We start from the raw sequence: 26,627 nt of genomic DNA on the forward strand, positions 1-26,627 counted from the left end.
TTTATAATGAACAGAAATGTATTTGGCTCGTGTTTCTGGAGACTTGGAAGTCAAAGAGCATGGCACTGGCATCTGGCAAGGGCCTTTGTGCTGTGTTATCCCATGGTGGAAGGTGGAAAGGCAAGAGAGGGTGAGAGTGAGCCAGCAAGAGAGGGCAGAACTCACTTTTCTTTTTTTTTCTTTTCTTCTTCTTCTTCTTCTTCTTCTTCTTCTTCTTCTTCTTCTTCTTCTTCTTCTTCTTCTTCTTCTTTTTTTTTTTTTTTTTGAGACAGAGTCTTGCTCTGTCATCCAGACTGCTGGAGTACAATGGGGTGATCTCAGCTCACTGCAACCTCCGCCTCCTGGATTCATGCAATCCTCCTGCTTCAGCCTCCTGAGCAGCAGCTGGGATTACAGGCGCCTGCCACCACTCCCGGATACGTTTTTTTTTTTTTTGAGACGGAGTCTCGCTCTGTCGCCCAGGCTGGAGCGCAGTGGCCGGATCTCAGCTCACTGCGAGCTCCGCCTCCCGGGTTTACGCCATTCTCCTGCCTCAGCCTCCCGAGTAGCTGGGACTACAGGCGCCCGCCACCTCACCCGGCTAGTTTTATTTATTTTTTTAGTAGAGACGGGGTTTCACCGTGTTCGCCAGGATGGTCTCGATCTCCTGACCTCGTGATCCGCCCATCTCGGCCTCCCAAAGTGCTGGGATTACAGGCTTGAGCCACCGCGCCCGGCCCTGGATACGTTTTTGTATTTTTTAGTAGAGACAGAGTTTCACCATGTTGGCCAGGCTGGTCTCAAACAACTGACTTCAAGTGACCCACCAGCCTTGGCCCCCCAAAGTGCTGAGTGGCCTAAGCCACCGCCCCTGGCCAGAACTCACTTTTTAACAATCCATTCTTGATAAACACACTCCCGAAAGACTGACATTAATCTATTCATGGGGGCAGAGTTATTAAGGACTAAATCACCTTTTAACAGGGCCACTTCTTAATGCAATCACAATGATGATTAAATGTCAACAGAAGTTTTAGAGGGGACATTCAAACCATAGCAGTCTATAACCTTAATTAAGATTCCTACAGCTGGCCGGGCGTGGTGGCTCACGCCTGTAATCCCAGCACTTTGAGAGGCTGAGGTGGATAGATCACAAGGTCAGGAGATCGAGACCATCCTGGCTAACATGGTGAAAGCCCGTCTCTACTAAAAATACAAAACAATTAGCCGGGTGTGGTGGCGGGCACCTATAGTCCCAGCTACTCGGGAGGCTGAGCCAGCAGAATGGCGTGAACCCGGGAGGCAGAGCTTGCAGTGAGCTGAGATGGCACCGCTGCACTCCAGTCTGGGCGACAGAGCAAGATTCTGTCTCAAAAAAAAAAAAAAAAAAAAAGATTCTTACTGCCGTGCAATAGTGACATCTAACATATTCTCAGCTTCTGGGGATTAGGGCAGAGCACCTTTAGAGGATCATTCTACCTACCATGGTCTTCCCTCTGTCCCCCACCTAAAACCCACATCTCTTTCTTTCTTTTCTTTTTTTTTTTTTTTTTTTTGAGATGGAGTTTCACTCTTGTTGCCCAGACTGGAGTGCAATGGCGTGAACTCAGCTCACCGCAACTTCCACCTCCCAGGTTCAAGCAATTCTCCTGCCTCAGCCTCCCGAGTAGCTGGGATTATAGGCATGTGACACCACGCCTGGCTAATTTTGTATTTTTAGTAGCGATGGGGTTTCTCCATATTGGTCAGGCTGGTTTTGAAATTCCAACCTCAGCTGATCTGCCTGCCTTGGCCTCCCAAAGTGCTGGGATTACAGGCGTGAGCCACCATACCTGGCCCACATCTCTTTCAAATGCAAAATCCATTCACTCCATCCCAATGTCCCCCAGTGTCTCATCTCATTACAGCATCAACTCAAATTCCCAAATCAACAGTATCTAAATCAGAGTCAAATAGACTCTGGGCATAGTCCAGTCAGTACAACTCCTGGGACACAGTTTCTTTTCATCTGTGGGCCAGAAAAACTAAAGTTACCTGTTCCCAACATAAAACGTGGGACAGGCACAGGATAACAGTTGCAGACAATCTGGTTAAGTATGGTGGAATGGAAGGGACAATGGGGTCATGGTCCAACACAGTATGAAAATCCAGCCAAGAAAACTCCATTAGGTTTCAAGGCTTGGGAAGAATTCTCTTTCGCTCTTAGCACTGCCCTTTGAGCTTCTGGTTTCACCATCTGGGTCATCCTTCCTTTTCACTAAAGGTAGCAGGTGTCTGCAGCTCAGTAGTTTTACCAGTCTGCATCTCACCATAGAAACTGGAGAGTCCAACAGCCTTCTTTGATTTCATATGCTCTGTGTTCCATTTAGCCCAAGATAACTGTGTTTCTGTGGATGTAAAGTTCTCAGGAACTTTATGGATCTCCTATGGATGTCATGGGGGAATCCACTGCATTATTAGATAAAAGCCAGGTGCATAAATCTTTTTTTCAGATAAGCCCTTCTCTACTTTTGGCTCCAGCTGAGATGGCTGAGGGACAATGCTCTTCAGCTTCCTAGAAGTCCCCTGGTTTGATTGAAGGGGACTGTGAGTTATAATCTTAATCTCCTCAAAAAGCCTTTTGAGCGACTCAGTACTTTGATCTTTTATCTTCCTGAAGTTTGGTACAATCATATACTTGTCTGTTTCTCTATGTCACACTTTTCGGAGCAATCTCTTTCTTTTTTCTTTTTCTTTTTTTTTCAGATAGAGTCTTGCTCTGTCACCCAGGCTGGAGTACAGTGGCCTGATCTTGGCTCACTGCAACCTCCACCTCTTGGGTTCAAGTGATCCTCCCACCTCAGCCTCCTGAGTAGCTGGGATTACAGGTGCCCACCACCACACCCAGCTAATTTTTGTATTTTTAGTAGAGATGGGGTTTCCCCACATTGGCTAGGCTGGTCTCAAACTCCTGACCTCAGGTGATCTGCTCACCTCGGACTGATTACAGGCATGAGCCACTGCGCCCAGCCACAATCTCTTAATTTTATTGTTTTTTGCATAGGTTGAGAACTTCCCAAATCATCAAGTCCTAGTTCCTTTCTGTTTAAGTTCTTCCTTCATTTTCTGTCTTTCCTCTTGCATGTTACTATAAGTGGCAGGAAGAAACCAGGCCGTGCCTTCCACATTTCATTTGGAAACCTCCTCTGATAAGCATTCAAATTCATCATTTACAAGATCTGCTTCCCACAAGACTGCAGGACACAATTCTGCTAAGCTTTCTGCCAGTATGGAACAAGGCTCTCCCTCTCTCGAGTTTTCAATAACGCGTTCCTTACCTTGTGAAGCAGTGCCTTGAGTGTCAGTGTGTCTACTAACAGGCTGTTCATGATGATTGAGGTATTCTTGTAGGGGATTTAGCTTTTCTCTAAAATGCAGCTTGTTTCTTTCTGCACTCTGATTCTTTAACTTCCACATTCCTACTGACAGTCTGTTGAGGGCCCTCTAGCCTTGCCCAATGGCTTGAAGATGGAGAGGGCAATGTGACAAGGAATACGTCAGCCAGAGAAAACTAAATACAACACCTTTCAAGTTCTAACTAAAATGCCACTTCTTCCATGTAGCCTTCCCTGATTCCCAGCCAGCAGGGATCTCTGACCACACTAGTCACCTTTGCCCTGTGTTTGTGGTCAAGGTAAACACGTGGCTTCTTCATGATGCCATTACTTACATGTTTAGGAAACATCCTAAACATTGGATACTGACTAGGTATCAAGCTTTGGGAAGGGAGCTGAGGGGAATGGGGAGACGAGGCCTCCTCGTATCCTGACCTCCAGGAGCTGAAAGCTTTGGGGTAAATGAAATATGCAAACTACCAAAAGAAAGTGATCAGGGCCACAGCTGAGAACATGAAAACTGTGGGGGCAGTGTAAAGGCAGGAAGGGTCACCCTGGCTTGGGATGTGGGGCTGAAGAATCAGGAGAAATTCAGGGAGGACGTGAAAATTAATGAAAACATTTTAAATCTCTTTGTGTCTTTCCCTGTATTCTTCTAGTGTCTTATTCCTAACCCTTCCAGTGATTATTGTGGTTTGTCTACCATTCTTCTAGCCAGACAGCCTTCCCGTCTGCCTTGTTATCCTTCCTTTCCTTCTCATCCATCCATCCATCCATCCATCCATCCTTCTAAATCACCCTTCCTTTCTTCTCAATCATCCTTTCTAACCAATATTTTTTCCTTCCTATGCCTCTTTTCTTATTATTCATTTATACTTCCCACCTTTTATCTAGCCAGTCAGCCTTCTAACCTACTCATCCATTCTTCTCATCCAACCATTCATCTTTTCTCTCCTACCTTTCTACACATCCTTCCTTCTTGTCTCTCCTTCCTTCCTTCCTCACTTCTCCTTCGCCCCAGCCCTTCCTTCCCTGCTTGGATGTCCTGCTTTTCTTCTATGCTATCTACCCACCCATCTCATCCACCCGTCTGCCTTTTCTTCTGCCTTCTGTTATGGTTAAATTTTTTCTTTCTTTAAGACAGGGTGTTGCTCTGTCACCCAGACTGAAGTGCAATGGAATAATCATGGCTCACTGCAGCCCTGACCTCCTGGGCTCAAGTCATCCTCCCACCTTGGCCTCCCAAATAGCTGGGACCACAGGTGCACACCACAATACCCAGCGAATTTAAATATTTATTTATTTATTTATTTATTTATTTATTTATTTATTTATTTTGTAGAGATGAGGTCTCCCTATGTTGCCCAGGCTGGTCTTGAACTCCTGGGCTCAAGGGATCTGCCTACCTCATCCTCAAGGGATCTTCCCACCTTGGCCTCCGAAAGTGATGGGGTTACAGGTGTGAGCCACAGTGCTTGGCCTGTGATGGTTAATTTTATGTGTCAATTTAACTGCGCTAAGGGATATCCAGGTAGATAGTAAAACATTATTTCTGGGCCCATCTGTGAGGATTTTTCCAGAAGAGATTAACATTTTAATCAGTAGATTTGGTGAAGATCTGTCCTCACCAGTGTGGGCAGGCATCATCCAATCCCCTGATGGCCCAAAGAGAACAAAAAACGGAGGAGGAATGGCACATTCACATGCTCTCTTCCTGAGCTAGCATATCAGCTTCTCCTGTCCTTGGACATTGGAGCTTCCTGTCCTCAGGCATTTGGACTCTGGGACTTATACCAGTGGCCCCTCTGATTGTCGGGCCTGTGGTCTTGGACTAGGGGTTACACCAGTGCTTCAGACTCAGATGGAATCATACCACAAGCTTTCTTGGTTGTCCAGCACATGACCGCATATTAGGGGATGTTTTTGTGTCTGTAATTGCATGAGCCAATTCCCATAATAAATCTCCTCTTATTATAAATTTTTTTTTTTTTTTTTTGAGACAAAGTCTTGCTCTGTCACCCAGGCTGCAGTACAGTGGCATGATCTCAGCTCACTGCAACCTCTGCCTCCCAGGTTCAAGTGATTCTCCTGCCTCAGCCTCCTGAGTAGCTGGGACTACAGGTGTGTGCCACCACACCTGGGTAATTTTTGTATTTTTAGTAGAGACGGGGTTTCACCATGTTGGCCAGGCTGGTCTTGAACTCCTGACCTCAAAGGAGCCATCTGCCTCAGCCTCCCAAAGTGCTCTGATTACAGGTGTGAGCCACCATGGCTGGCCTCCTCTTATTGTATCTATATATATCCTATTGGTTCGGTTTCTCTGGAGAACCTTGACTAACATACTTCCTATCCTCCATCTCTCCATCCACCCATATTTTCTTCCTAAAAGGCATCCATCCTTCCATCCAACCTCCTTCCTTCCCATTTTTCCATCACTTCCTCCTCCATCCTCTCCATCCTCCCTTTCTTCTTACCCATCTATCCTTCCCTCCTTTTATCCATCCACCGAGCCAGCTTCTTCCCACATGAATCATCTCTTCTTCCTTCTCTACCATCTTTTCCTGCTGCCCTGTAATCAGTCCGTCCCTCTTCTCTCTTAAAGCCTTATTTTGTCCTTGAACATTGTGAGAAGCCTGGGCAGCAAGTTACAGCTCTCAGCTCTCTGAGGACACTGTCAGGGCATTTATCCTCCGCTTGTTACCCGGCCCTGCCTAAGGTCAGAAAGCTCCAGTTCATATCTATGTCCACCGGTTACTAGCAGTGTCAAGTTTCTTAGCGTCTGTGAGTCTTGGGTTGATGGAAATGAACCTCACAAGTTTAAAGATTAAAAATAGACTGAAAAAAAAGGGTGCTCTCCTCACCCAATATCAATTGGTGATTTCTGTCAGTAAGCATGAGACATTTTTTTCATCATCTTTACCGCCCCCCAACCCCCCACATTTCTGCAGTGTATAAACAATACTTTTGCAAACAGAATTTGTTTTTTGTTTGTTTCTTTAATTTTTTCTTTTGAGACGCTCCGTCGCCCAAGCTGGAGTGCAGTGGCGTGATCTTGACTCACTGCAACTTCCGCCTCCTGGGTTCAAGCAATTCTCCTGCCCCAGCCTCTCGAGTAGCTGGGATTACAGGCACCCACCACCAAGTCAGGCTAATTTTTATATATTTAGTAGAGATGGGGTTTTGCCATGTTGGCCAGGGTGGTCTCAAACTCTTGACCTCAGGTGATCCACCTGCCTCAGCCTCCCAAAGTGCTGGGATTACAGGCATGAACCACCACGCCTGGCCCAGAATTCGTTTTAAACATTGTTTTTAAGGAGAGAGGTTGAACATAAAAAATAGGAATAAGCATATAAAGTGCCTTGTGTAGTCCATGACCGAAATGGTGCTCAACTGAAGATAATGAACATTGTTAGCAGAGGGTGCACGCTGGAGCTCCCCTAACTCCCTGACAGGCTACCAGACATGGCCCCGGGCGGTTGCTGGTCCCATACCCCATCTCAAAGGGGCTGGCCCCAGAGAGCTGCCCTCTGCTTTGGGGAAGTGGGAGACAGATGGTCAGGAGAACAGTACCACTGAGCACAGCTCCTGGATGGGATGGAGAGTCTCCCACTCAGTCCCTTACCCACAGACCTACCTTCAAAAAGGTAATCTACATATTCGGACTCCACCCAGGGGGACTTGGAGCTGGGAGAAACCGTCTGCACGCGCCCCTTGAACTTGTTGTACAGGTCCTGTTTCTTCAGGCACATCATAGAACACAGCAGCTCCTTGGTTCCTGCACACTCTTCCACTTTGCGCCACCGTCTGGGGGTGGGAGAGCTGGGGAGGAGACAGGAGAGCTTGGGCCATGGATTCAGCCTCTCAGGGTCAGGGAACTTAGAGAACAGGTGATCACGCATTCCTCCGTTTGGCTGGACTGACTTTAGGTCCATCCGTCCAGACAGGCAACCACCGGCTGAGACAGGATAAGAACAGCCTGGTCAAGAGCTCAGGTTCTGGAGCCAGATGGATGGGAGTGGAAATCCCAGCCCTGTCTCTCCCTAGCTTTGGGACCATGGGCAGGTCCCTGCTCCTAAGCCTCAGTTTCCTCATCTATAATGCTTCCCTCACAGGGCTGTTGCGGTGGCTGCTATTCCCAGTACTAGCGGCCATTACTATATGTTTGTTCATTCAGGCGTTTATGGGCCACCTACTGCATGCCAAAGACCATGATGGGTACTCCGTGGATGTCAGAGGGGAACATGCAGGTTCATGACTCCAACCTGGAGGCTTCAGAGAGCTGCCTGGCCCTTCTATCTCTTTTGTCACGTGAGGACACAGCGTTTGCCCTTCCACCATGTGAAGATGCAGTGAGAAGGCACCGTCTTGGAAGCAGAGAGCAGCCCTGACCAGAACGGAGTCAGGTGCCACCTTGACCCTGAACTTCCCAGCCTCTAGAACTGTGAGAAGTAAATTGCTATTATTTATTAATAGTAATTATTAGAATTACCCCATTCTAAAGTATTTTGTTAAAGCAGTACAAATGGACTAAGCCAGACACCCAGGGAGCCTAACATTTTATTTTTATTTTATTTTATTTTTTAGTTTTTGAGATGCAGTCTTGCTTTGCTGCCCAGGCTTGCGTGCAGTGGCATGATCTTGGCTGACTGCAACCTCCGTCTCCTGGGTTCAAGTGATTCTCCTGCCTCAACCTCCCGAGTAGCTGGGATTACAGGCCAGCATCACCACACCTGGCTAATTTTGTATTTTTAGTAGAGACAGGGTTTCGCCATGTTGGCTAGGCTGGTCTCCAACTCCTGACCTCAGGTGACCCACCCGCCTTGGCCTCCCAAAGTGTTAGGATTACAGGCATGAACCACCGTGCCTGGCCTAACATGTTTTTACAAGATCACTCTGGTCAACCAGCAAGGAGGCCACAGCAGGAGTGTGAGACAGGATGACAGTTGAGACAGTGAGAAAGGGCTGGATTCAGGATCTATTTTGGAGGTGATAATAGAACTAATAGAACTTGCTAATGGATTGGATGTAGACTGTGAGGAAAAGGAGAATCAAGGACTGCTCCTAGGTTTGGAGAGTGACCGAGGGTGAGTGGAGAAGGCTGAGATGGGGGCTGGCACGAAGAACAGATTTTGAGAAAGAACCAATTCCTCTGTTTTGTTTCTTCATGGAAAATGTTATACTATGCAAATATTCACACCAAAGGAACCAGTGTAGTTGTGTTAACAGCAGAGAAAATACAGACTTCGAAGTCCAAAGCAATGCTAAAGATGAAAAGAATCATTAGATAATGATAAACGATTCCATTCACCAGGAAGACAGAAAAATTCTAGCTTATGTGTGCCTACTAAACAGCTTCACCCTCTATAAAGCACACATAGACAAATGACAGGTAGAAAGTGAACAGCCACACTTACAAGAAATTTTAATACCTCTCACCCAGTAATTGATGAATAGACAAAGAAAATAAATACATAAATAAATAAAGAACAACACAGTTATCGAGTTCATCTAATGAACATATACAGAACTAATAAACAAATTGATTGAACCACATGTGAACTATTAACAAAATATTAACACAAAGCAATTCTTAAGAAATTTTAAAGAATAGGTATTTTAATAGCCAGGTGTGGTGACGCTGGCTTGTAATCCCAGCTACTCGGGAGGTTGAGGCAGGAGAATCACTTTAATTTTAAAGAATAGGTATCTCATAAAGTATTTCCTCTGCAAAAAATCCAGTTAAAAGTTAATAACAAAAGAGAACTAAGGGAAGTTTAGAAATTTAAAAATATATATATATTTTGAGACAGGGTCTTGCTCTGTTGCACAGGCTGGAGTGCAGTGGCACAAACATAGCTCACTGCAGTCTCTACTCCTGGGGCTCAGGTGATCCTCCTGCCTCAGCCTCTGAGTCACTGGGACCACAGGTATATGCCATTACACCTGGCTAATTTTCTTTTCTTTTCTTTTTTGAGACAGAGTCTCACTATGTCACCCAGGCTGGAGTGCAGTGGTGCAATCTCGGCTCACTGCAAACTCCTCCTCCTGGGTTCAAGGAATTCTCCTGTCTCAGTCTCCCAAGTAGCTGGGATTATAGGCAGCTCTCACCACACCTGGCTAATTTTTGTATTTTAGTAGAGATAGGGTTTTACCATGTTGCCTAGGTGGGTCTTGAACTCCTGACCTCAGGTGATCCATCTGCCTCGGCCTCCCAAAGTGCTGGTATTACCGGTGCTGGGATGAGCCACCACGCCTGGCCCAGCTAATATTTAAAAATGTTCTGTAGAGATGGGGTCTCACTTTGTTGCCTAGGTTGGTCTCAAACTTCTGACCTCAAGCAATCCTCCCACCTTACCCTCCCTAAGTGCTGGGATTACAGATGTGAGTCACCACACCTGGCCTTAAAAATATTTTTTAAAACAACTCATAGAAGAAAGAAAGAATTATAATGGAAATTAATAAATAGCTGAAAGTGAATGATCACCAAATAATACAAATAAAAACATATAATACAGCTAAGTAATACTTAGAGGAAAACCTATAGTTTTAAATACTTATAATAGAAAATAAGAAAGAATAGAAATTAATAACCTAAGCAATAAATGATAAGAAGCCAGAAGAAACATGTCACAAAAACATATCCATGAACAGATCAAAACTGGAACCCTGATACTTCAAAATGGGCTAAAAGACAGTAAAAAGTGATACAGGATGTGAAAGAACAATGTAAAACCTAATTAGGAAAACTCAGACACAGAAAAGAATTATACACGTTTCACAAAAGCAACACTCATTTCAGAAGTGAAGAATAAATCAGAAAGAATACAAGAACAAATTAACACAATAGATGATGCCTTAAAAGAAACAGAAGGCAAGAAGAAGGAAAGTTAAAAACATATATAAAAGCTAAAATTATAAAACTTCCAGAAGAAAGCATAGAAGAATAATCTTCTTTACCCTGGGTCAGGTGAATATTCCTTAGGCCACCAAAAGCGTTAACTGTTGAAGGAAAAAAATCTAATATATTAGCCTGCGAGGGCTGCCATGGTAAAACACCAGAGGCAGGGTGGCTTCAGCAACAGAAATCTGGAGGCTGGAAGTCCAAGATCAAGGCATCAGCAGGTTTGATTTCCCTCTCCTTGGCTTGCAGATGGCTGTCTTCTGGCTCTGTCCTCACATGGCCATCTCCTTGCTCTGTTCTCACATGGCCGTTCTTCTGTGTGTGTGCACTCCTGGTGTCTTCCTCTTCTTATAAAGACATCAGCCCTATTAGATTAGGGCCCACCCTTATGATCTCATTTTACTTTAATTACCTCCTTAAAGACTCATCTCCAAATAGTCACTTAGAGGTTAGGGCTTCAACACATGAATTTGTGGGGTAGGGTATAATTCTGTCTATATCACCTGATAAACTGGATTTTATCAAATTAAAATATTTCTTTCCTCCAAATAAAAAAACCCACCCAAAAAAGCCTAAAGAAAATGAAAAGGCCAGTCACTGGGGAAAAAAAATCACAATACATACACTGATAAAGGATTTATATTAATAGATAACTCAATAATAAGAAAACAAGTGACCTAATAAAAAGTGGACAAAATATTTGAATAGTCACTTTACAAAACATGTATAAATGGCCAATAAGCACATGAAAAGATGTTCAACATCATTCATCATTAGGGAGTTATAAATTAAAGCCATAAAAAAATACTACTACATACTCACTAGAATGGTTAAAATGAAAAAATACTAAGTGTTAACAAGCACATGGAGTAACTAGAACTCTCATGTATTGTTGGTGGCAATGAACAATGGTACAGTCACTTTGGAAACAGCTCGACAGGTCCCTGTAATAGTACACATTCATTACCTAATCTCCTAAATCCTACTCCTAGATCCATTTTCCTTCTCCCTCCCTCCCTCTCTTCCTTCTTTCCTCCTCTCTCTCTCTTCCTTTAGAGACAGAGTCTCACTCTGTCACCCAGGCTGGGGTGCAGTGGCACAATCATAGCTCACTGCAGCCTAAAACTCCTGGGCTCAAAGGATCCACCCACCTCAGCCTCCTGAGATGCCAGGGCTACATGTGTACACCACCATGCCTGGCTAATTTTGAAAATTTTTTGTAAAGATGAGGTCTCACTTTGTTGCCCAGGTTGATCCTCCTAGATCTTTATCTAAAAGAAATGAAAACATAGCCACACACAGACTTGTACATGAATGTTCACAGCAGCTTAATTCATTATAGCCCTATTATGGACGAATTGAATTCCCCCAAAATTCATATGTTGAAGCCCTCATCTCCAATGGTACTGTATTTTGAGATAAGATCTTTAGAGAGGTAATTATGGTTAAATGAGGTAGTAAGGCTGGGTCCCTAATCCAGTAGGACTGGTGTCCTTATAGGAAGAGGAAGAGACACCAGAGTGAACACACACACAGAAAAAGCCATGTGAGGACACAGCAAAAAGGCGGCCATCTGCTAGCCAAGGAGAGAGGCTTCAGGAGAAACTAAACCTAGCAATGCCTTGACCTTGGACTTCCAAACTCCAGAATTTTGAGAATATAAAAATCTGTTGTTTACCCAGACCGCAGTACTTTGTTATGGCAACCCTAGCAAACCAATGCAGATTTGGGCACCAGAAATGAGGTGTTGATGTAACAAATACCTAAAAATGTGGAAGTGGCTTTGGAATTGCATAATGGGTGAATCTAGAAGAAGTTTGAAGTGCGTGTTAGAGAAAGCCTATATTGCCTTAAAAAGACTATCGGTAGGAATATAGACATTAAAGGTGATTCTGGTGAGGTCTCAGGTGGAAAAGAGGAATGTGTTATTGGAAACTGGAGGAAAGGTGATCCTTGTTATAAAGTGGAAAAGAACTGCTTGAATTGTCTTCTAGTGTTTTGCAGAAATTAGAAGTTAAAAGATCATTGGCTAGCCATCTCAAAAATTATAATATAAAATAAATAGCAAAAAGAGAATTTAAAAGACATAAACTTGGATGCTTAGCTGAAGAGATTTCTAAACAAAATGCTGAAGGTACAACTTGGTTTATTCTTACTGCTTATAGTAAAATGTGAGAGAAGAGATATATGAAAGGAATTGGTAAGCAAAAAGGAACTAGAACTTGAAGCTTTGGAAAATTTTCAGCCTATCCACATTGCAAAAAAAAAAAAAAAAGAGAGAGAAAGCATGTTCTGGGGAGGACACTAAGGTTGTGGCTAGAACAACCTTTTGACAGAGATCAGAGGTGCAACTCATAGACTTAATCAGCCATTTAAGCAGAAATTAGAAATCCTGATGGGATTATACCAGCAGAGGCACTGCCAGCTTTGACTAAAGGGGACGGAGATGGGACAGAATGAAGGAAGGCTGTCGGACTTCTAGGATTCTACAGGAAGGAACAAGAACTGGAGCTATTTGGCTGTGAACACACAATATCCTTCAAGAATAGGGAAAAATTACCTGGAAGATAATTCAGAGATCAGCAGGGTTGTCACTACCACCAAAGACCTGGAGGCAACACTGTCCCCTCCGTAGTTTCAGCAGGCTAGGCTGCTGCTAGCCAGTGACCCGAGGGTAGGGTTACCACCCAGGGCAAAGGGGATGGGGCTGCCACCCCAGTGGGCTCAGAGGGCAGAGCGCTGAGCCAAAGAGGGCTGTTCTTGAAACTTAAAATCTAATGGAATTTGCCCTGCGAGGTTTTAGACTTGCTTGGGACCTGTCACTCTTTCCTTCTTTCCTATTTTTCTCTTTTGGAATGGGGAAGTCTACCCCATGCCTGTCCCATCACTTTACTTTCAAAGCACATAACTTGTCTGGTTTCACAGGTCCATAGGTGGAGAGGAATTTGGCCTCAGGATGAGTAACACCTCCGGTCACACCCATATCTGATTTAGATGAGACTTTAGACTTAGAGTAGATACTGAAATGGGTCAAGAGTCTTTGGGCTAGCCAGCTACGGTGGCTCACGCCTGTAATACCAGCACTTTGGGAGGCCAAGGCGGGTGGATCACCTGAGGTCAGGAGTTCGAGACCAGCCTGGCTAACATGGTGAAACCCCATTTCTACTAAAAATATAAAAAATTAGCCAGGTGTGGTGGTGCACGCCTGTAATCCCAGCTATTCAGGAAGCTAAGGGAGGAGAATCTCTTGAACCAGGGAGGCGGAGGTTGCAGTGAGCCGAGATCACACCATTGCACTCCAGCTTGGGTAACAAGAGCAAAACTCTGTCTCAAAAAAACCCAAAAAAACCAAAAAACAAAAATAAAAAACAGTTTTGGGGCTGTTGGAATGGGGTGAATGTATTTTGCATATGAGAAGGACACATATTTTGGGATTCTAGAGGGCAAGCATATAGCAGCCCTAGCAAATGAATACCTGCCCAGAACTGGAAGCAATTCAAATATCCACTGATGGGAAAATGGATTAACAAATGTCATACGTAGTCATACAATAGCATTACTACTCAGCAATAAAAAGGAATTAACTACGAATACATGTAGCAATATGGGTGAATTTCAGAAACATTATGCTGAGGGAAAGGAGCCAGACACAAAAGGGTACATACTATACGCATCCATTTATATGAAATTCTGGAACATGCAAAGTTTAATCCACAGTGTCAGAAAGCAGAAAGCAGGTTGCCTAGCTCTAGAGGAGGCCTGAATGCAAAGTGGATGAGGGAACTTTCTGGGGTGACAGAGATGTCTTACATCTTGATTGTGGTGGTTGGGTATGTGGGTGCATACTTTTGTCAAAACTCATCAAATTGTATACTTTAAAATGGGAACATTTTATTCTATATACATTTTAACTCAATAATGTTGGTTTTAAAAGAAAATTGGAATTAATTCAGCAAGGCAGGCTATAATAAGAAATGTGTATTCTTAGTTACAAACATGTCAGCTGAAGGCAGACTAGAGTTTCAGGAAAAAATAAACGTAACCAAGAGGAAGGTTACAAATGAGATGTTGAATAATCTCACACATGAAAGCACACACTTTTTTAAAAAATCAAGAGTGAAACCTATTTCATTTAGAGAGCAGAATAGTAGATAGATAGACAGATAAAAGGCATGTGAAAGAAAAAGACAAATATTCTCTCCTTTTTCTTTAATTTGAGACGAGGTCTCACCATGTTGCCCAGGCTGGTCTCCAACTCCTGGGCTCAAGCGATCCTCCTACCTATGCCTCACGAAGTCTTGGAGTTACAGGTGTGAGTCACTGTGCCCAAAAGACAAATACTGAACACAGAAAAACAAGATTTAACATACAAATGATATGAGTCCCTAAAGACGAAAATAAAAGAAGAGAATAGAACAAATACTAAAACTATAATTTAAGAAAACTTTCCTAAAATAAAAATGACTTGGAACTATGTATTAAGCGAGAATATTGAGTACCTAAAAATATCAACTCGGAATGAATGAGCAATACCAACACACAGTCAAATAAAATTACTAGATTTTAAAGAAGAAGCAACAACCCTTTATTAGTCAGGGTTCTCCAGAGGAACAGAACTAATAGGTTATATGTGTATATGAAAGGGAGTTTATTAAGGAGAATTGGCTCACCCGATCACAAGGCGAAGTCCCACGATAGGCCATCAGCAAGGTGGGAAAGAAAGAAGCCACAGTGACTCAGTCCGAATCTGAAACCCTCAAAACCAGGAAAGTCGACAGTGCAGCCTTCAGTCTGTGACCAAACGCCCGAGAACCCCCAGCAAACCACTAACTTAAGTCCAAGAATCTAAAGGCCAAAGAACCTGGAGTGTGATGGTCAAGGGCAGGAGGAGCAGAAGGAAGCATCCCGCATGGGAGAAGGAAGGAAACTGAAAGACCCAGCAAGCGAAGCTATCCCACCACCTTCCACCTGCTTTCCAGCCAGCCTGGCAGCCAGTTGGGTCGTGCCCACACTGAGCGAGGGTGGGTCTTCCATTCCCAGTCCACTGACTCAAATGTCAGTCTCCTCCGGCAACACCCTCACAGACACACCCAGAAACAAAACTTTAACAGCCATCTAGGCATCCTTCAATCCAATTGAGTTGACACCTAATATTAACCATCACAAACCCTTTGGGCAAAAAGAGTAAGAAACTATTAAGAGGCAAGTATATATGTTTTGGGATAAAGAAAATGAGTAATTATAGGTCATTCTAGTCCTATCATCTCCCCTGTCCTTGAGAAACAGGATTCTCAATGTGAAAGAAAGAAAATACAGATGTAACATAGAAGTCAGGAAAAAATTCTAAGGAACTAAATTTAGATGGGAAGCACCATTATAAACTCATTGGGCATTTTATCTTAAAAATTATGTACATGTAGGCAGGGTGCGATGGCTCATGCCTGTAATCCCAGCATTTTGGGAGGCCAAGGAGGGCAGATCACTTGAGGTCAGGAGTTCGAGATGAGCCTGGCCAACATGGTTAAACCCCGTCTCTACTAAAAATACAAAAATTAGCCGGGCGTGGTGCTGGGCGCCTATAATCCCAACTACTTAGTAGGCTGAGGCAGGATAATCTCTTGAACCCAGGAGGCGGAAGTTGCAGTGAGCCAAGATCATGCCACTGCACTCTAGCCTGGGCGACAGAGTGAAGCTCTATCTCAAAAAAAAAAAAAGTATGTCTATGTGTGTGTCTATGTGGTATGCACACATCACTCTGTTCACTAAAAAGACCAATGGCAATAGCTAAGTGGTGATCAGCATAGCTAGCATGCAGATTACAGTCTTCATAACCATTTCTTACTAAATGGATAAATGGCCGACTGCAGGTTTTAGGTCAGGAGTTGTACCAGAGGGAGCTGGAACATCTTGTCATAACAGACACCTGGGAAGATATTTGTTAAATCTGGAAAGATTTAACTTGACCGCTAGGGTCAAGTTAAAAGGACTCAGGAGCAAGCTTGATGAGACTCCCACTGGGCAAAGATGGGGCACTTCAAGCTTCAATGACCACAGTATGTCGCAATAGACTGAAACCACCAAATATACTTAAATGCTTGAGATCATAACGATAATAATAAACTAGCGATCACCTTTGGGAGATGATAAGGAACCAATTCATTGTCTTGAAAATTGATAAAGGAAAAAAATCAAGCATTTATCTTCTCTTGCCTATTTGAATAGTATGACTGGATATCAAATACCAGATGGGAGGATACATCTCTTTATAAAATAATTCCAACTAACAAATGAAAAAATTGTATAATTAGAATATCACTATTTTACAACCCTCACAGTTGTTTAAAAAGTATAAAAGAGATGAAAAATATCATAGAAGTCCAGAGGATAGATTTTCTTTCTTTTTAGGATCGCGCTCTGTTGCCCAGGTTGGAGTGCAGTGGTGTGATCTCAGCTCACTGCAACCTCCATCTCCTGGGCTCAAGTGATCCTCCCCACCTCAGCCTCCCAAGTAGCTGGGAACACAGGCACACACCACTACACCTCACTAATTTTTTACATTTTTTCTGTAGAGACAGGGTTTTGCCATGTTACCCAGGCTGGTCTCGAACTCTTAGACTCAAGCAATCTGCCCACCCACCTTGGCCTCCCAAAGTGCTGGGATTACAAGCGTAAGCCACCATGCTTGGTCCTAGAGGATAGACTTTCAACTCCTTAATAAATTTATTCCAGCCATACTACACCCAGCTGTGTGACTTTGAGCAAAATACACCCTTGGCGCTTCAGTCTCCTCCTCTGTAAAGCGATGTACTGAACTTGTCCTCACAGAGCTGTTGTGAGATTAAATTCATTACATGTGTGACACAGTGCCAGCCACACAGTAAATATCAGCCGTTTTCTGCCACCTGATAGTGCTCTAGCTTTTGAAAGCTCTCTTGCAGTCTGTCCCCGCCCAAGCCAGGCCCCCATCACTCACATGTGGATTCCACACATGGAGGGACAACGTGATGAAACAGGAAGGACACAAGTGTTGGAGTCAGACCTGAGTTCCCCTTCTGGCTCCATGACGTCCTTCCTCAGACAAGACACAGCACCCTCTGAGCTCAATCCTCTCACCTCTAGAATGAGGAAAACACAGAGCCTGCCTGGTCACATTGGGAGAAGGAAGTGAAATATTCATGTAGGGCCCTTAGCCCTTCGCCTGGCACAGGATGGGTCCTGAGGACACGGTGTTCTCCTCCCCTTCTTGCTTTCCCCTCCTCACCAACTCCAGGAGAGTCCTCCCGAGCTTCTGCTTCTATCATCTCACTGTCCTGCTAAAGAACTTCGAACGATTCCCATCTATGTTCGAAGATGGTGGATCTGCTTCCATTGTCAGATTTCTCTGGATTCGCCGTGGCCGCCTGGGCTTCCAAATTGAGAATGATCCCATGGGGAAAAGTGTGACCATTCGGCCAGGCGTGGTGGCTCACACCTGTAATCCCAGCACTTCGGGAGGCTGAGGCAGGTGGATCGCCTGAGCTCAGGAGTTCGAGATGAGCCCGGCCAACATGGTGAAACCTCGTCTCTACTAAAATTACAAAAATTAGCCAGATGTGGTGGCGCATGTCTGTAATCCCAGTTACTCTGGAGGCTGAGGCAGGAGAATCACCTGAACCCAGGAGGCAGAGGTTGCAGTGAGCCGAGATCAAGCCACTGCACTACAGCTTGGGTGACAGAGCAAGACTCTGTCTCAAAAAAAAAAAAAAAAAAAAGAGAGAAAAAAAGTGTGATCATTCAGGGATGCCTAATTGCCCAGGTAACAGCTCCTCTGCCATGTATCTAGTTGCCTCACTGATCAGCTGGGACAGCTCCAAGCACCTCATCCAGCCACTTGAGAATTTCATCCTCTGGCCCCCACAGCTCCATCCATGCCCTACACCAACTTTCCTCCAAGACTTACCCCCGCCCCGGCAGACTGGTCACGTGTATGCTGCTCTTCATTCAATATCTTCCCCACCTCCAGACCTTTATCAAAAGCCCCTCTCCAAATGCCGGCCACATGCCATCTCCTATGGGGCCCAGAGAGCTAGCCAATGCTGCCTACACTGGGTGCAGCTGCCCCAGGGAAGCCCCTCCAGCCCCCACCCGCCCCCTCAGTCTTCCCATCCACCAGCCGAGAGAGTCCTCTCTACCTCTGATAGGCCACAAAATAGGTCACATCCTGGGGGTTGCCAAGCCCTGGGAGCCACGTCAGGTACACGCTGAAGTTCCGGGAGAGCAGCGTCACATTCTGAGGAGGGGCCAGACGGGGCCTCCCTGGGGGAAAGAAAGGGGTCATGAAGCCTGTAGCTCCTGGCTGGTCTTGACTCAGGCCATCCCAAGCTGAGGGGCAGCACAAAGGGCAGGCAGATGCTCACTGAGTTTGAGGAACCAGGAGCCACTGACTGGCTGTACTGCAGCCCTTGGGCCACGAGAGAAGACCCTGCACCAGGAGGGGAGGCTCCTGTACACTCTGGGACCTGTGGGTTCCAGCAGAATACCACGGAACAGGAACCTAATGGCCTCCAGGAGGGAGCAGCCTTGAGGCTATCAGGGACCAGGGGCTCTGTCCTGTTCTCAGCCACATCTCCAGAGCCTGCCTGCCATGGCCCCAGCACATAGTAGGTGCACGATAAATATCTGCTGAGTAAATAACATGGATTGCACCAAAGGCTTCCTGACCGGTCTCCCTGCTTCCAACCTTGTGTAAGGCAGATGACAGCAAAGGTTGCTGCCCGGGCATTAGAAGTAGATGCCACGTTCAGATGGCCCAAGCCAGTGGCCAGAGATAAGAACTTAGAGGCATCTCTCCCTCCCGGCAAACTGGGCTCCCCATTTCCCACCCATTCCTTTAAAGGGACCATTCAAATATTTGCCCTCAAACTTAACCTGACCCACACGCTAGTCCCTTATATAATATACTTCCCATTGCCACAAGCTCTCACTTTCTTTCTGCCTGACTCTTCATTACTGCTTCATGTAGCCCAGCATGGAGGATGACCCCCCCTACTCATTGCGCCCTTCCTGCTCAGGATCTGTAAGTAATAAGCCTTTGAACTTGTTTCCCATTGAGGTGGTGTACTGAATTTGCACCTTCCGTCTCAGGAACCCGGGCCCAGCCCAGGCCTGGTTTTCCCTGGGTTGCCGGGAACCCAGGCTGGCTCCCAGTGCCAGAGCAATGGTCAGACAGGCATAAACTTGGACATGGATCAGACAAGAGTCACAGGGACGTCTGCCAGTATAAACAAGTGTGAAGGACCCCCAGCCATGGGTTAGACAGCTAGGCCATTAGGCTGTCCGCCAGGTAAGAACTATTTCATGGGCCTGGCGCAGCGGCTCATGCCTGTAATCTCAGCACTTTGGGAGGTCGAGGCAGGCAGAACACCTGAGGTCAGGAGTTCAAGACCAGTCTTGGCCAATGTGGTGAAAACTCATCTCTACTAAAAATGCAAAAATTAGCAGAACGTGATGGCACAGGGCTGTAATCTCAGTTGCTTGGGAGGCAGAGGCACAAGAATTGCTTGAACCCAGGAGGCCGAGGTTGCAGTGAGCTGAGATCATGCCATGCCACTGCACTCCAGCCTGGGCAACAGAGCGAGACTCCGTCTCAAAAAAAAAAAAAAAAGAAAGTATTCCATGAAAGGCACACTGTGAGTACCCACGCCCAGCTCGCCAGCATTGTTCATTAGGGCAGGCTTGCCAGCCACTCTGCTACTGGAACCCTAATTTAGCTGGAGGCTCTCAAAAGCCCTTGTCCCAGGGTAGAAGATCACTAAATCCACATTTGCAGGCATGTTACTATGGAAATTTAGGTGACACCTATATTATTTATTTCACAATTTCATTTTTGTACTCACATTTCAGATTTGTGAATACAGTTTTTTTTCCCTGAAAATTCATTTTAACTTAAAAGTATGTTTTTAATTCCCCTGATGTAATTAATGGACTATGTGCATATTTATACCTAGATGTGCTTACATGTTAACAATGTATTTGCCTAGTTATGAGAATTTCACATTGGACTCCATAGTAGTAAAAAAAATAAATACAGGCCGGGCTCACGCCTGTAATCCCAGCACTTTGGGAGGCTGAGGTGGGCAGACCCCGAGGTCAGGAGTTCGAGACCAGCCTGACCAACATGGTGAAACCCTGTCTTTACTAAAAATACAAAAATTAGCCAGGCGTGTTGGTGCATGCCTGTAATCCCAGCTACTCAGGAGGCTGAGGCAGGAGAATCGCTTGAACCTGGCAGGTGGAGGTTGCAGTGAGCAGGGATCGCACCACTACACTCCAGCCTGATGACAGAGCGAGACTCTGGCTTAAATAAATAAATAAATACAACATCTGTCATATACATTTTTTTCTGTTGGTTTAAGAAAATAACTGACAGCTTTACCTACTTCTGCAGGTTCATCCAAGCCCAGATATTACTAGAAGAACATATTGACGTAGGGTATGTGTTATTTTGTTTTCAGTTCTGCTCTAGATCATAACTGTGTAAGAAACACTGTCATAATCAGTTATACTAAAATTCATGAGCCCAAATGTAAGATGAAAAGTCTGCACCGTAGTCTAAGATCACTGCCCCATCTATAATTACGTTCTCATTTTGATTTACAAAAGAGCTTTATGGTAGAAACACCAGAAAACATCTCATACTATTAAAAGGCTTTTTCCCCTTTTTAAAAAAACAAACAGGTCGGGCATGGTGGCTGATACCTGTAATCCCAGCACTTCAGGAGATAGAGGCAGGAGAATCATTTGAGACCAGGAATTTAAGACTTGCCTGGCCAACATAGTGAGACCCCATCTCTACAAAATAAATTTTTTAAAAAAATTAGCAGGGTACAATGGTGAGAGTCAGGAGGCTGAGGTGGGAGTTTTGCCTGAGCCCAGGAGTTCAAGGCTGCCGTGATTGCGCCACTGCACTTCAGTCTGGCCAACAGAGCAAAACTCTGCCTCTAAAAAACAGACAAATATATAAAACATCTTGCCTTCAGTCCATTCTCTACATAGCAGGAAGGATTAAAAATGAACATCAGATCATGTTCCTCTTCTGCTTCAGCCCTCTAAAGGCTTCCATCTCACTCCAGGTAAACTCCAAAGTCTTTATTATTTTTATTTTATTTCAAGACAGAGTCTCACTCTGCCACCCAGGCTGGAGTGCAGTGGCACAATCTCAGCTCACTGCAACCTCCACCTCCCGGGTTCAAGTGATTCTCCTGCCTCAGCCTCCAGAGTAGCTGGGATTACAGGCATGTGCCACCACACCTGGCTAATTTTTGTATTTTTAGTAGAGACTGGATTTCACCATGTTGGCCAGGCTTGTCTCGAACTCCTGACCTCAGGTGATCCGCCCACCTTGGCCTCCCAAAGTGCTAGGATTACAGACCTGAGCCACTGCGCCTGGTCTAAACTCCAAAGTCTTTACAATCACCACCAAGGCCCTACCCACTCTGACCCACCACCCCTCCCTTGCTCCCATATCTCCATCCACACAGGACTTTTTGCCTTTCCTGGAGCACCCCAGCCACACTCCCAACTCCAGGCCTTTGCACACGCTGTTCCCTCATGCTGTTCTCTCTGCCTTAACAGTTCTACCCCTGGATATCCACCTGGCTCACTCCTTTGCTGTTTTCATACTCCTTTGATGTCACTGTCTCGAGGACACTTTCCCTGACCACCTTTAACTGACTTCTATTCCCCTCCATGGCACATTTTCCTTCTCTGTTAATCCTCATCTTCTGAAATACGCATCTGATTACACCACTCCCCAGTTTCATGCCCTTTCCTTGGCCTCAGAATAAAGTCCACACTCCTTATTGAGGTGTGTGAGGCCCTGCCTGACGTGGCTTGGCCTGGCCAGGCCATCTTGCTGCTCTCTCCCCAACAGCTACCCTACAGGCTCACCAGGTAATCTTCCTTCTCTACGTTGCCAAACCACTGCATTCTTCTGGATGTTTTTAAACCCAGTTGTCTTTGCCTGGTATTCACCATCTAGTCTTTGAAATATTTGATTCAAATGTCCCTTCCTCCAGGGAATCTTCCTTGACATATCTACAAGGAGATGATGATGATGATGATAATGATGATGATAATCATAGCAGCTAAGGCTGGGCATGGTGACTCACGCCTGTAATCCCAGCACTTTGGGAGGCAGAAGTAGGCAGACCACCTGAGGTCAGGAGTTTGAGACCAGCCCGGCCAACATGGTGAAACCACGTCTCTTCTAAAAATACAAAAATTAGTTGAGCATGGTGGTGCATGCCTGTCATCTCAGCTACTTGGGAGGCTGAGACATGAGAACTGCTTGAACCCGAGAGGTAGAGGTTGCTGGGAGCCGAGATTGCGCCACTGCACTCCAGCCTGGGTGACAAAGTGAGACTCTATCTCAAAATATATAAATAAATAAAAGAATAATAATAATGGCAGCTAATGTGTACTGTGTTCTATGAGCCAGGTTCTGTGCTAAACAGTTTACCTGCACTTTCTCTTTTAATCCTCACCACATCCCCAGGAGGCAGGTATTCATTATAATAATTATAATCATTACAGGTGGGAAAACCAAGGCCCTCTCAGCTATTAAGTTGTAGAATCAGATTCAGGCCTAGTCAACTCCAAAGTCCGAGCTCTTGACCGTACTTTGTCCTCCAGGTTCTCATGGGGTCTATTCAGCTTTATGATTCCAACTATTCCATCTGTTGACTACTAGTCAAACAAGATCTGTTGACCACGGTATGCCAGGGATTTCAAAGAACACAGCTTCATTCCTGCCCTATAGGAGCTCATGGTCCCATGGAGAATTCAGGGCCCTGAAATGTCCGGGCCATGATGGAAATCCATACAGGTTGTAGAATGGTATCAGGGAGGGAGGACCCAGTTCTACAGATGGCTCTCCCCAGCCTGGGATGCCTACCCATGACCTTTTAGACCCAAAAGTGGGTGCCTGCTTCTACCTTATCCTGTGTCCTCTAGCTGGGACTGTATCACTACGAGGCTAGTGCTATTACTACTCCCAGCTTCTGGACTTCCTAACAGGTGACCAACAGGAGACCAGGCTGTTTGCAAGGTATCCTATCGGCAGGACAGTCCCCATATTCGAGCTAGGTCACAGGAGAAAAACAGCAGCTAGAGCAACTTTCCTCTGTGAAGCCTTCAAAGGATGCCAGGCACTAGTTTGGCTCTTTACATGCAAAACCTCAGTGATCCTTGGGACAGACCACCCTATGGGGTGGTGTCATTCATTCTGCTTCCATGGAAAGGGCACTAGACTTATAGACAGATGCTAACCAACTTGCCTGACAGGAGCCAGTATTTGAACGTAGATCTGGCTGTGCTTACTCCTAAATCATCGCACCACAGTCAGTGTTGTGTATATTAAATATTTATCAGATGAAACTACAAGAAGGTCTGGGCTTGACAGTGAAAGGGGAACAGAAGACCCCACCCTCCCTCCACACACAGGTACACTGTTCCTCATCAGCCACAGAGAACGTTGCTGTGGGCACTGTGGGCTGGGGCATCCCTGGCTGGCCTGGTGACCAAGTGGATGGACAGCCTATCCCAGGTGCCTACCCCAGAGGCCAGACCTAGCCAGGCTTGCTTCTGCCCATCTTCTCTCTTCTGTGTGCCTCACCTCTGCCGTCCTTCTTAAGCAACTCCCTGAATTGCTCAGAGCCTCAGTTTCCCCATCGGAAAAGTGAGAATAATATCTACCTCCTAGGATGGCTGGACTGTGAGGCTTCTAGAATAATGTGGTGCCTGGCACAAAGAAGTTGCTCAATAAATATTGACTTTTATGATGATTGGATTACGCCCAGGGACCTTACCAGGTCTTCAAACTGTGAGTCCAAGACTAGGAAAATATCCTGGGGGCAATTTCTGGACCTTCTCCTCCCTGCTTTGGTTGGAGTGGTGGGCGGTGAGGTTTGGTGGTTGGGTCCTACGGCAAGGAATTTTGCACCGACACCTTACTTAACAGTAGAGGTGGGGGAAAAAAGTGTCTTGTTAGGAAGCAGGGCACAGGTGAAACCAGAGCTCCGTCCCACCGGAGGCCTGGCAGGAATGGCAAGGGACATCAATCGGTCCCACCTTCCCTACTGCCTACACTTTAGGGTCGAGTGTGGTTTTCACACAGGGATCAGTGCTTTCTTTAGGAAACATTAAAAAGCACTTTATTAAAAAAGAAGATGCAGTATAAAACTGTCGCTGTCTTTTTTCCTGTTCTCCTGAAGCTGGAAGCATTAGGAAACTGGATTAGTTTCCTGCGGGAGAGGAATTTCAAAGACCCGGTTCTGTTCCGTCCTGGGAAGAAGCGAACTGGGGGCGCGTAGGCAGGGCAGATTCTCACCTGGCTCGGGTGGCTGCGGACCCCTTGCCTGTCCCAGGAGCTCCGGGTCCGAGGGTGGACGCGGCCCGGCCCGGGGAGCCCTCTTCCCCCGCCCTCCCGCGGCCCCGCGCCCTTACCTGGAGCGGCCTGCAGTAGGCACAGGAGCAGGGGGCCCCAGTGCTCGGGCCCCGCCATGGCCTCCCCGCCGCGGCGTCCCCGCCCGGGTCCAGGTCCCCGCCTCCCGCCTCCCGCCTCCCTCCTTCTACCCCACCGCGGGCAGGTGACGCAGTCGGCAGCCAATGGCCCGCAGAGCCGCGGGCCCGTCCCTGCCGCCCGGGATTCACTGGGCGGGTCCCCGGGGACAGCCCCGCCGTGGGGAGGGAGGGCGCCGGCCCCCGCGCTCGAAACCCGCCCGTACCTCCGCTTCATCTGCGCTTAGTTTTGTTTTACTCAATTTCCGGGAAAAAAATATCAGTAAATCCGTGCACGTGGGAAGGGCAGGGGAGGGGAGGAAACCGGCTGATGATCAATAACCCACGGTCAATCCAGTGCTCCAGGATGTGCCATTTGGGCAGGACTAGGGAGAGTTCAAGGCCGGTTTGGCTACGCGGCCTCAGATGCCATTGGTGGGATCCGAGCACGTTTCCGAGCGCCTTTAGCATTATACACGCGATTACCTTGAATGCCCCCGGGGATCCCGGCGGGTCCATGCTGCTGTCCTCCACGTACTTCTCTCCCGGACAGCGGCAGGCCCAGAGCTTCAGGTGCTTGTTCTGAGGAAAGTTGTCTTCTGACCCCGAAGCCTGTGGTGTTCAACTGGACAGTAGCTAGTAGCTTCCCCGTAAGGCACACGCCACGACGCGCAATATTCTGCGGCCCCTTAGGAGGACGTTGCCGAATGGTGTGTATCGACACCGAGGTGTTTGCAACACACTGAGAAAAAGAAAAGCGAGTGCTAAAATATATGCCCATTAAAAAAATGTGTGTGTAGCCGGGCGCGGTGACTCACGCCTGTAATCCCAGCACTTTGGGAGGTTGAAGCGGGTGGATCGCCTGAGATCAGGAGTTTGAGACCAGCCTGGCCAACATGGTGAAACCCCATCTCTACTAAAAATTCAAAAAATCAGCCGGGCCTGGTGGCGCATGCCTGTAATCCCAGCTATCAGGGAGGCTGAGGCAGGAGAATCGCTTGAACCCAGGAGGCTGAGGTTGCAGTGAGCCTAGATCGCCCCACTGCACTCCAGCCTGGGCCACAGAGTGAAACTCAGTCTCAAAAAAACAAAACAAAACAAAACAACTATGTGTGTGCGTGTGTCTGTCTATCTGTATTCGTAGAAACGGATTTGGAATAGTAACCACCAAAATATTAATGGTTGTTGTCTTTGGGTGATGAGGATTTTTTCAACTTTCTTCTTTTCTGATCATATTTCGTTTCCAATTTTTTGATAATTATTTGAAACTGGGATCAGCTTTGATCCCATCATTTTTGGAAGAGAAAATGATTTTCACAGAGCTTGGTGGATCCAAAAGTTTCTCTGAGTTTGACCACGGGGAAAATTTCTTTTGGAAATTTCAGGATGCTTCTGGGACTAGCATCTAAGGCTTCTGCTTAATCAGGACCACTTTTTTTTTTTTTTTTTTGAGATGGAAGCTCTGTCACCCAGGCTGGAATGCAATGGTGTGATCTCCGCTCACTGCAACCTGGCCTCCCAGGTTCAAGCTATTTTCCCACTTCAGCCTCCCAAGTAGCTGGGATTACAGGCACCTGCCATCATGCCCAGCTAATTTTTGTATTTTTGTAGAGACGGGGCTTCACCATGTTGGGCAGGCTGGTTTTGAACTCCTGACTTCAGGTGCCTACCAAAGTGCTGGGATTACAGGAATAAGCCACTGGGCCTGGCCTTAATTAGGACCTCTTAACAAAGCCCTGCTTACAGAAGACGTGATCCCACCTCAAAGGTGCAGGGTGGAGGAGGATGGAAGAGCAGCAAGCACGGTCAGTGTCGGTATCTTGGGGTCTCTGAAA

General features: G+C 46.1%; 1 protein-coding gene across 2 annotated transcripts in view; it reads right to left on the reverse strand.

Annotated features, from left to right (window-relative positions):
• The window catches only part of IFNLR1 (interferon lambda receptor 1), a 33,242-nt gene extending 8,376 nt beyond the window's left edge, over positions 1-24,866 (reverse strand). The window contains exons 1-3 of one of the 2 annotated variants that reach the window (XM_021937484.2): positions 24,739-24,866; positions 18,426-18,549; positions 6,988-7,172 (exon numbers count right to left, since the gene is read on the reverse strand). In XM_021937484.2, the coding sequence (XP_021793176.2) occupies positions 6,988-7,172; positions 18,426-18,549; positions 24,739-24,796 (367 nt within the window). In that variant the 5' untranslated portion in view covers positions 24,797-24,866. The remainder of the gene's footprint in view (positions 1-6,987; positions 7,173-18,425; positions 18,550-24,738) is intronic. The other variant, XM_021937488.2, reaches the window with a different exon arrangement.
• Between the last annotated feature and the right edge of the window lie 1,761 nt (positions 24,867-26,627).

The sequence above is a fragment of the Papio anubis genome, chromosome 1 (assembly GCF_008728515.1).
Source record: "Papio anubis isolate 15944 chromosome 1, Panubis1.0, whole genome shotgun sequence".
Taxonomy (NCBI): Eukaryota; Metazoa; Chordata; class Mammalia; order Primates; family Cercopithecidae; genus Papio; species Papio anubis.